Source organism: Salvelinus namaycush, chromosome 24, assembly GCF_016432855.1.
Source record: "Salvelinus namaycush isolate Seneca chromosome 24, SaNama_1.0, whole genome shotgun sequence".
NCBI lineage: Eukaryota > Metazoa > Chordata > Actinopteri > Salmoniformes > Salmonidae > Salvelinus > Salvelinus namaycush.
This window is the reverse complement of record NC_052330.1, coordinates 25,381,337-25,392,850: the sequence shown is the minus strand read 5'-3', so window position 1 is coordinate 25,392,850 and position 11,514 is coordinate 25,381,337. Positions and strand designations below refer to the sequence as shown.

The 11,514-nt window shown below is 43.1% G+C and overlaps 1 protein-coding gene across 1 annotated transcript in view; it reads right to left on the bottom strand.

Moving 5' to 3' along the window:
* Positions 1-484: 484 nt before the first annotated feature.
* The window catches only part of mfsd2b (major facilitator superfamily domain containing 2B), a 22,730-nt gene continuing 11,700 nt past the window's right edge, over positions 485-11,514 (bottom strand). Inside the window, exons 5-14 of the mRNA XM_038962656.1 lie at positions 10,359-10,437; positions 10,070-10,251; positions 6,159-6,249; positions 5,408-5,529; positions 4,731-4,814; positions 4,486-4,569; positions 3,718-3,827; positions 1,486-1,629; positions 874-1,050; positions 485-536 (exon numbers count right to left, since the gene is read on the bottom strand). Of these exons, the coding sequence (XP_038818584.1) occupies positions 485-536; positions 874-1,050; positions 1,486-1,629; positions 3,718-3,827; positions 4,486-4,569; positions 4,731-4,814; positions 5,408-5,529; positions 6,159-6,249; positions 10,070-10,251; positions 10,359-10,437 (1,125 nt within the window). The remainder of the gene's footprint in view (positions 537-873; positions 1,051-1,485; positions 1,630-3,717; positions 3,828-4,485; positions 4,570-4,730; positions 4,815-5,407; positions 5,530-6,158; positions 6,250-10,069; positions 10,252-10,358; positions 10,438-11,514) is intronic.

The following is an 11,514-nucleotide window of genomic DNA, read 5'->3' as shown; positions in this document are numbered from 1 at the left end:
TGATGCAGCCTGGATTCGAACCAGGGTGTCTGTAGTGACACCTTCTAGCACTGAGATGCAGTGCCTTAGACCGCTGCGCCACTCGAGAGCCCAAAATGGAACTTACATGGAACCTTCCTCTACTATATTTGAAGTTAAGAAGTCATGGTTCAGTCCGTCTACTAACCAAAGTCAACAGTATTTATTAAGCCCAAAACATTATAATACTCAGATACCATTCATAAATACCAGCAATGTCCGCTAAACACAGCAAATAGTGATATACATTCATTTATATAAATAAGGTTATCTTGTAGGTATATTCAAGATGGCTATACTTTACAGGTTCATGTGAAAATACAGAAACAAACTTAAAATGTTTACATGAAAGCATAACTATCATGTGATTATTTCTCAGTGTAATATACACTAATAGAAGTCATATTCCGGTTGGGGAACTGGAATCCGCCGCATGTGATACCTCTCCTGTCCATTCCATCCCAGGTCATGGATTGCTCAGATCCTCCAGCGTTCTGGAGCTGATGCTGCTTTGTTTCCTGTAGAAGAAAGACAATATAAACTTTTAGATTGAAGGTACTGTATGTTGGTATTTGAGCCATTTCAGGCCACCGTAATTTTACTCAACCTAAAGGAATGACAGGGGTGAGAGACGGTGGTGTACTGTACACTTATTGCACTCAATCTTTGTGATCCAAATACTCAGTTTGGTAACACTTCACTTAAGCATGCGTATAATAAACCATTATGATACACTTATAATGCATTGTCAGACATGTCATAAGCATGTATCCCCTTATTGTCATATACATTACTTTACAAGAGCACTGTGACGTTCTAGCAACTTCTGACAACAGAGACGTGTGGGTTCCTCACCGTAGCTCCTCCAGACAGAGTTTGTTCCTGAGCCGGACGTCCTCACTGATGGGGTAGAGCAGCAGTATCAACAGGCCTGTTATGATGAAGGCCACCGGGGCAGCGCCTATGAGCAGTTTCAGAGTGTAGGCTACTTGAGCAGGCTGCCTGCATGCCCCCGTGTCATAACCCGCAAACCTGAAGATACCAGTACACACACACACGTATTATACACAGCAAACTTGAAGAGATACGTACAGTGTCTTAACCTGCAAACCTGTAGAGATGCACACCTGTATCATACTGACAGTTACACACTCACCAGTTTCATAAATACAATAGACTACAATGGCCAATTAATGCATACATCAGGCTTGTGTTTATGTGTTTCTCTCTAGACATCTCACTCCTGTGTTATTTAACTGACTTGGTGTTCGTGGCGTCTGACTCACTCCAAGAGAGATGCCAGAAGTGTTGTTAACTTGTTTATGTTTCTCCTGATGTGGATCAGTGTTTGTGTGTTTGACTCACTTGAGGTAAGGCATGGATACTCCCAAGGAAATCCCATTTTCAGTAATAAATGCCTTTAATACTCTTGTGTTAGTGTTTATGTTGTCTGTCTGTCTGACTCACTCGAGGCAGAGGGTAGACACTCCGAGAGAGATCCCAGCAGCAAACTTGGTGAAGAACACGTAGAATGAGTAGAAGATGGCCTCATAGCCTTTACAGTAGGGGTTGGCCAGACGGAAGTCATCCACCACATCTGGCAGCATCGACCTGAAACACAACACACAATACTACATGAAACATCTCCCATCAACAGCTTATAGGCCTACCTCATCATCATGTTATACAACCGGTCTCGATGACTCCATCTGTCTGAGGAGGAGCAGTCTACTTATAGCGCTAGAGGATGAAATGGCTACAATGGTGCTCATAGAGCAGAGTTTAAATGGCCTGGCGAAATGACTGCTACTACGTGATGACATGATTACAAGATGAAGCTAACAGTAGCCGAACTGCTCCGACCACAGATGGGGAATCACCAGATCATTTTATTTCAATTTTTTATTGAACCTTTATTTAACTAGGCAAGTCAGTTAACAACACATTCTTATTTACAATGACAGCCTAACCCGGACGAAGCTGGGACAATTGTGTGCCGCCCTATGGGACTTCCAATCACGGCCGGTTGTGATACAGCCTGGAATCAAACCAGGGTCTGTAGTGACACCTCTAGCACTGAGATGCAGTGCCTTAGAAATCTGCACCACTCGGGAGCCAGATAAAAAGACAGACAGGCATACACTACATGACCAAAAGTATGTGGAGACCTGCTCGTTGAACATCTCATTCAATAATCATGGGCATTAATGTGGAGTTGGTCCCCCCTTTACTGCTATAACAGCTTCCACTCTTCTGGGAAGGCTTTCCACTAGATGAGAGAACATTGCTGCGGGGACATACTTCCATTCAGCCATGAGAGCATTAGCGAGGTCGGGCACTGATGTTGGGCGATGAGGCCTGGCTCGCAGTCGGCGTTCCAATTCTGTTGCCACAAAGTTGGAAGCACAGAATCGTCTAGATTGTCATTGTATGCTGTAGCGTTAAGATTTACTTTCACTGCAACTAAGGGGCCTAGCCCGAACCAAGAAAACAGCCCTAGACCATTATTCCTCCTCCACCAAACTTTACAATTTGCACTATGCATTGGGGCAGGTAGCGTTCTCCTGGCAACCGCCAAACCCAGATTCGTCCGAATGCCAGATGGTGAAGCGTGATTCATCATTCCAGAGAATGTGTTTCCACTGCTCCAGAGTCCAATGGCGGTGAGCTTTACACCACTCCAGCAGATGCTTGGCGTTCTGTGAGCTTATGGGGTCTACCACTTCGCAGCTGAGCCGTTGTTGCTCTTAGACATTTCCACTTCACAATAACAGCACTTACAGTTGACCAGGGCAGCTCTAGCAGGGCATACATTTGAGGAACTGACTTGTTAGAAAAGGTGGCATCCTATGACGGTGCCAAATTGAAAGTCACTGAGCTCTTCAGTAAGGCCATTCTACTGCCAATGTTTGTCTATGGAGATTGCATGGCTGTGTGCTCGATTTCATACACCTGTCAGCAACCGGTGTGGCTGAAATAGCCAAATCCACTAATTTGAAGAGGTGTCCACATACTTTGGTATATATAGTGTACATACACAGCATGATGACCCCACGCGATAAACCCTGTCATTTAGAGAGAGAAGAGAAGTACGGAGGAGGCAGGGACATAGTGATAGAGAAAGGAGGGAGGAGAGAGGGAGACAGGAGGGTGAAGAGGGAGAAAAGAAGATGGGAAGGCAATGTGCTATAAACAACAGTAATAACAGAATGAAAGTGGAGACTGTAGCACCCCCCTGAGGTTTATAGACATATCTCATTCATCAACATGACATCATAGCCAGGCGTGACTGTATCATGCCAGGGGGTGAATTACATTTTTGTATTCTTTCTTTAACTAGGCAAGTCAGTTAAGAACAAATTCTTATTTACAATGATGGCCTACTGGGGAACAGTGGGTTAACTGCCTTGTTCAGGGGCAGAGTGGCCGATTTTTACCTTGTCAGCATAAGAGTTTCGAACCAGCAACCTTTTGGTTACTGGCCCAACGCTCTAACCACTGAATGGACAGAGAGAAGTGGAGACTGCTGCTATTACAGCAATAGAATAGTAATTCTACAAGGACTGTGGCTATTTTACCACCCCAAGAATATGTTTACTATTGCTACTGTAGCTACAACCAGTGGCTAGTGCTAGTGGTACTACAACTACACCACATCCACAGAGGACCTTTGTGCCAGCACAATTCAATTGGGCTCACCATGGTAGGAGGAGTGATGCAGCCACACTGAGTCCAGAAGAGACAGCCACTACGTAGGCTACGACCAGGTTAGGAATGAACACCAGCATCACTGTGAACGGCATGATCCACTGGACAGAAAGAGAGAGAGAGTAAGAGGAATGAACACACACACATACTGTACATACTGTATACACACAGCATGAGATAGTTGCACACACATTTGTAATCAGGGTTGGTAGGTTACTTTCTAAATGTAATCCATTACAGTTACTAGTTACCTGTCCAAAATTGAAATCAGTTAAGTAACACAATCTGATTACTTTCCCTTTAAGAGGCAATAGAAGAAGACAAAAAGGATCCATGAAACGTATTTGGTGTGTCATCAAAGTGGTCTCTGACTTGTGGTCAGACTCGATCAGGTGGAACAAACTTAAACTTGCGCCTTTTTTCAATGCTGAATTGAATGTCATTGAGAAAACATAAAGATGTCAATGTATTTTTTTTGCAAAAATCCTTTCTGATTTTAAAAGTAATCCAAAAAGTAATCATCTAGTTTTTCAAAAGAATCTGTAATCTGATTAAAATAATTTTGCTGCTAATTTCACTGACTACAGCTAGTTTTTTTGTAATCAGTTACTCTCCAACCCTGTTTGTAATACCGTATTATAAAACCCTCTGGAAATTTTTGATCAGACAGTGCATCTCCAGAAGTAATAATATGTTTGTCCACAAGGTGGCACGTTTTTATCATCAGTGGAGCATCACCACCCCGTCCCAGACACTTACCGTGATTCCACAGAAGGCTGCCTTCTTCTTGCCGAACCGCTCCAGAAACCACTGCCACAAAGGGATGCTCACTACTGCAGATACCTGGGAAGAGGAGTATCATTTTTAAGAACATGCTATACTATTGTTTTTGGTTTTAAGTATACTCTAATGTCATATAAAACCATGCACTGATGTCAATAGGACATTTGTGTGAAAGTGTAAGTTTCTAGTTACATTGATCTAGGTCTGAAACCAGAACTCACCAGGATGGTCAGCACAATGTTCTGGAAGTGGTCTCTCAGGTCCACTGCATGCGTACAGAACAGGACAAAGTTGCTTTGCACCAACTGGAAATCAGATCAGATATCACACACATTCGTTCTTCAGAAAGATTCAGAATATTCAGCACTGTCCTATCCTCTCTGCCCACGGTGCCAAATCACTGGAGAAGCTGCTGACTAACGCAAAGTTTCATCCCTGCTCTTGAATGATATATAATCCTTCTATTCTGATGAGCTGACAGTAAGTTATTTAAGGGAAGATTTGTGAGATACGGCAGTTGAGATGTTTGAGGTGGAACCTATCAAAGCTGTACTTTATAGTTCCAATGCCAACCAACCATATGATCACAGTCATACAAGAAGTTTACCACTGAGAATTCTCATAATGATAACAATAACTAGATATTACATCATTGTAATATGACAATGTGCCGTCTATCTGACTGTCTATCATCATCGGATGGATTTGGAGCTGAGAGAGAGATGCTGTCAAGCATATTTCCTCAAACACACTGATTGCTCTATTTTTCTTGATCAAATCAACATTCAATGGCAGGCAGGCTGTATCTGGAGCCATTCTGGGCCCAATCATAACACAACACCCATTACCATCCCACTGTGGGTGTCATGTCTGAGAGGGGGTGTATCAATGTTCCCACCTGAATGGCAACGGAGATGAAGAGGAATGCAGCAGTCAGAGTGAGGTAGGGACCGTGTCGCATCACCAGGATGAAGCCCTTGTGGAACGGGATCTGCTTCTCCGTCTTCGAAATGTACGGATCTGTGCGAGGAAGAAAAGGAACGAGATCTGAAAGTGTCAAAAGAGACAGTTTCTTTGGTTTCCATCTTTTATCCCACTCTAAAAAAAAATAGCTCAATCTAGCCCGCAAAGCACCAAGCATTCTACAATGAGAGAAAAAAGCATGAGTGAGACACGTATGGGAGACTTCCCCTCCAGTCTGGTAACCCTGTAGATGCCCCTGCATTGCAGTATTGCTATGCTCTGTGTGTGGGTGGGGGGGGGGGGGGGGGGGGGGTATAAGTACAGAGAACCAGAACTGACACGTTCACTGGTACAGAGGTCAGCAGTTCATTGACAGCCTCCATGTGCAGTATAAACACACAAGATATGTCATTTTATACTTAACACTTAATCCTCCTTGTTTTCCTGAGTTGGATAATCATTGCATGAGGCTGAAGCTAGCTAAATGGAGGCCAGAAATAGTCCAGTCAGAATAAGGCTCAAAACAAGTCAACGGAGTGCTACTGTGCTTACTGATACATTGCAAATGGCGTTTGAGTGAAATGTGTGAAGGGAAAGAGAGAGGAGCACACTCACTTGCTGGGAAAGAGTGTGCACAAAAACACACACACAAGCACATATGCGAGTACACACACGCACACACTCACCGTCTCTCTCTTTGACTCCCAGGAACATGACCACAGTGCAGATGAGAAACACTCCTCCAATCACACCAGCAGCGATCATATACATCTCCTTCTGCAAGTAGAGAGAATAAACAATCATATACTGTTACTGTACACCTCATTCTGCAAGGACAGAGAGTAACAATATACCATGTACACCTCATTCTACAAAGGCAAGAAAACAACAGTGTAAATTTAACCTTTATTTGTTAAATTTAGATGTCCATTAGGTATTATTTTAACTTCTTCTGGCTGCAAGCCCTAAGTCGGGATCAATATGACAACAGCCACTTCAAGTGCAGGGCGCGAAATTCAAAATATATTTTTTAGAAATATTTAACTTTCACACATTAACAAGTCCAATACAGCAAATGAAAGGTACACATCTTGTGAATCCAGCCAACATGTCCGATTTTTAAAATGTTTTACAGCGAAAACAGCACGTATATTTATGTTAGCTCACCACCAAATACAAAAAAGGACAGACATTTTTCACAGCACAGGTAGCATGCACAAAGCCAACCTAACTAACCAAGAACCAACCAAACTAACCAACAAACAACTTCATCAGATGACAGTCTTATAACATGTTATTCAATAAATCTATGTTTTGTTCGAAAAATGTGCATATTTCAGGTATAAATCATAGTTTACATTGCAGCTACAATCAGAAATTGCACCGAAAGCAGACAGAATAATTACAGACACCAACGCCAAATATCTAAATACTCATCATAAAACATTTCTGAAAAATACATAGTGTACAGCAAATGAAAGACAGGCATCTTGTGATTCCAGCCAATATTTCCGATTTATTAAGTGTTTTACAGCGAAAACACAATATAGCGTTATATTAGCTTACCACAATAGCCAGAAACACAAGCCATTCCCCAGCAGTAAAAGTTAGCGATCGTGACAAACCAGTAAAAGATATATAATTTTTGACTAACCTTGATATTCTTCATCAGATGACAGTCCTATAACATCAGGTTATACATACACTTATGTTTTGTTCGAAAATGTGCATATTTAGAGCTGAAATCAATGGTTATACATTGTGCTAACTTAGCTACTTTTTCCCACAACGTCCGGATTTTTTTCTGACACTTTTTCTGACACACATATTCTGACCAAATAGCTATTCATAAACATAACTAAAAAATACATGTTGTATAGGAAATGATAGATCCATTAGTTCTTAATGAAATCGCCATGTTCATGAATTCTAAAAATAACTTCATTACGACATACAGCTTCGGTATAGCTAGAGTACCCAAAAGCTGGGCGCCGACGACTAGTTCACATGTACGACAGATATATGAAATAGCATCATAAAATGTTTCCTACTTTTGCTGATCTTCCATCAGAATGTTGTACAAGGGGTCCTTTGTCAAGACCAATCGTTGTTTGGATTTAGAACGGCCTCTTTCCCTCTCGATTTAGCAAGCACACTAGCCAAGTGGCACGAATCTCTCCATGTCAACAAACGGAAGAGAACAGAACACGGCAAAACTCCCGAAAAAATTTCAATAATCTGATTAAACTATATTGAAAAAACATACTTTACGATGATATGGTCACATGTATCAAATAAAATCAAAGCCGGAGATATTAGTCGTCCATAACGGCAGCTTATCAGAAGGCAAATCCAGGTTCCTTCTCGCGCCTTCCTGAAAACAGGAAATGGGTGACACGTCATTCCAAGAGCTGTTATTCCACTTCAAACCAAAATAAACACCCCATTTCTTCTCTCACCGCCTCTTGACATCCAGGGGAAGGTGTATGACGTGCATGTATACTAATACGTATCATGCCCATTTATAGGCAGGACCTAGAAGAGAGCATAGTTTTCAGACTTTCCACTTCCTGGTCAGGAAGTTTGTGCCAAATGAGTTCTGTTTTACTCACAGATATAATTCAAACGGTTTTAGAAACTAGAGAGTGTTTTCTATCCAATAGTAATAATAATATGCATATTGTACGAGCAAGAATTGAGTACGAGGCCGTTTGAAATGGGCACCTTTTATCTGGCTACTCAATACTGCCCCTGCAGCCCAAACAGGTATTTTAAACTACTCTTCCTGGGGTCCACTTCACATCTTTCTTTCTTTGGTTACACAAGGAGGACATCTGAACTGAGCCTTCCTCAATCTCCATCATGTATCTCCATCCAATTACTTCACTTCAACCCTTATCTGAAAGTTGCATTAAAACATAACAATGTGTTTATTGACCTGTGATTTTAGGGTAGAACTCCTTATATCGCTCTAGCAGATACCAGATCACTCAGAATTCACTGTATATCTTAGATACAAGGAACAACAGGAAAGGATCTCAATTGAATTCTGATCCTAAAATACAACCTACCAAAATACTACAGAGCCTTGAAGATGTTCTCAACCCAACAGGAACTGCACTGCCCTACTGTAAACAATTAAGGGCTAGTTTGCTATGTTAGTATTATTACTTATTCACATCAAACATCTTGCCATTTCTGAGGGACTGGAGGAATCCAGTGGTGAAAGTGCTCTGTGTGTGTGTGTGTGTGTGTGTGTGTGTGTGTGTGTGTGTGTGTGTGTGTGTGTGTGTGTGTGTGTGTGTGTGTGTGTGTGTGTGTGTGTGTTTGTGTGTGCGTGTGTGCGTGTGTGTGTGTGTGTGTGTGTGTGTGTGTGTGTGTGTGTGTGTGTGTGTGTGTGTGTGTGTGTGTGTGTGTGTGTGTGTGTGTGTGTGTGTGTGCTCATCGTGGCTACAGAGGGCCATGTGTGGTGAAAAGGCCGCGCCATCGGGGTTTACTCAGAATCCTTTGGAATGGTACCACTCGAGCCCTTAAATAGCTGCGGCGTGTCCGAACCCGACACGGAACAGTTTGGGCAGGAGCCCACTCGCCGTGTTTTATCTACCCAGAAACCACTCTGCGTTCACAAGATTCACAAGGTTGTCTCACTCATGTTTTCATTGACTGTATGTCTACTTCTAGGAAATGAACAACCAGATACATTAAAATATGTAATGTTCCGGTCTGGGTTTGGCTGGTTTTAGGCCGGAAATAGATGTTCAATATTGTTGGTTCCTTTATCTCAGCAAACTGCATGTCGAGTTTGGGGTCTGGGGTTCATTCATGTGTTTTTAAATGTGATAAAAATAGCCTTAATCACACACAGACTGTGGTCGCCCCCTCAGTGTGGGGAGGGGTCTCTTATTTCAGGGAGGGGGATTGATGGCTGATGTCAGGGAAGGGGGGGGGGGGGGGGCTGGGGTCAGTGGCAGGGGAGAGGAGGGGAGGGGGCTGGGGCAGAGGCTCAGATTTAACCTGTGGTCTCTTACTAAAAACCTGGGATGATAAATAATATATAAAGCCCTCTTTAAGTTGGTTCATTTGGTAAGACTAGATCTCACCGCTAGACAGTCTGCAAACACAAACTTCACATTCATTCATCCTATTCCTTTTAGTTTCAACAATTTACAATTTTCATGCTTGTTGACCTTCAACTTGTTTCCTGTTGTTTCTTTTCAACTCTGAGGCTTCAAAAAAGGAAAGAAAGAAGTTAAGTAAAAGGAAAAGATGAGTGTGAAAGTACAGCCCTGAGTTAGTTCAGAACACTACAGCCCTGAGTTAGTTCAGGACACTACAGCCCTGAGTCAGTTCAGAACCCTACAGCCCTGAGTCAGTTCAGAACACTACAGCCCTGAGTTAGTTCAGGACACTACAGCACTGAGTTAGTTCAGGACACTACAGCCCTGAGTTAGTTCAGGACACTACAGCACTGAGTTAGTTCAGGACACTACAGCCCTGAGTGAGTTCAGGACACTACAGTCAGTTACAGTTATTTTCAATATAGGATCACCATGGTAACACCTCAGGTCTGGTTGTTTGTTATCGTGGTGACACTTACAGCATGTGACAGGAAGTCCTGGGAGTGAACGATTCTCTTGACGATCTCGGCCCCACTGCCGTTGCCTAGGTGACTGGCAGACATGTTGTGCTGGGGACAGTTTTTCAGGGTGTGTGCGCTCGCCACGATCTGACCCTGGATGGCAGCGCCAACTAGAGTACCCAGCACCTCCATGGTCATACCTGCAGTATAACACATTTATTATAGTATTAAGTACTATCAAAACAGAATGACAGGCGAGTGGTATTATTTGATCAAACAACCTAAGGTCTGCGTAATAGTGACCTACGGTAGGCTGTGGCCGAGTCTCTCTCCTTCTGGTCCGTACTGAGGAACATGGTGAGGGCAGAGTAAGGCACATGGAAACACTGGGAAGGAAACACAGCAGACACAGAGGACATGATTAGATGTGGTTAGATATAGGAAACACTGTAAGAAGTGGATCAGAGGGTCAAAGGCCATATCATTTGCACCTTTTGTTGTTGTTTTACCAATTTGACCAATTTTCAGTTTCCATGTGGATAAACCTCAGCTCTCAAGCTGGCCAGTATATCAGTCAGCAACCCTCCACTTGACCTTCAAACCCAGCCTTTCTTCACTTTGTCATTCACACAACAGCTCAGTCGACATTGTGGCAGACTGACCGAGCGAGCAAACAAGCGACTGACCAAGCGACTGACAGAGTGTCCAAAGAGACATCAGAAATAAACGCGGCCATAAAAGACTGTCCCAGCCCTTCTCCTTCTCTTCGGCTGGGGCGGGATGAAGTGAAGGAGGGATGGAGTGAAGGAGGGATGGAGTGAAGGAGGGATGGAGTGAAGGAGGGATGGAGTGAAGGAGGGATGGAGGGAAGGAGGGATGGAGGGAAGGAGGGATGCAGGGAAGGCCAAGCTTGTCATTTGTGGGGCCTTGTTGTAAAAACCCAATTTATAGAACTAAATTTGACCACAGCTTTGCTGCACAAAAAATAACTTATCAGCCTTAGTAGTCATCAAATCCTCATTGAATGATTACACTGGCTGTTGTTTATTTAGATCAACTACTGTATGGCCTTAAAGTGATAGCAGCTGTCCATTCTGTCTCTCACACACAAAGACAATGAAGGGAAGTTAAAAGTGGTAACCAGCATTTACCCTCCCAGTGGTCTCTGGCAGGGCTGAACCTATACTTATCAAGTAGTTAGAAAGACATGTCATTATAGGCCACCACAATGTGGGTACATGCTCTGTACCATATGTTAGAGAGGTTAGAGAAAGAGCAGAGGAGAGAGCAAGTGAGAGAGAGAGAGAGTGAAAGAGAGAGAGAGAGCAGAGAGAGAGTGTGAGAGAGAGTGTGAGAGAGTGAGAGAGAGAGCGTGAGAGAGAGAGAGCAGAGAGAGTAAGAGAGAGAGAGCGTGAGAGAGAGCGTGAGAGAGAGAGAGAGAGAGAGAGAGAGAGAGAGAGAGA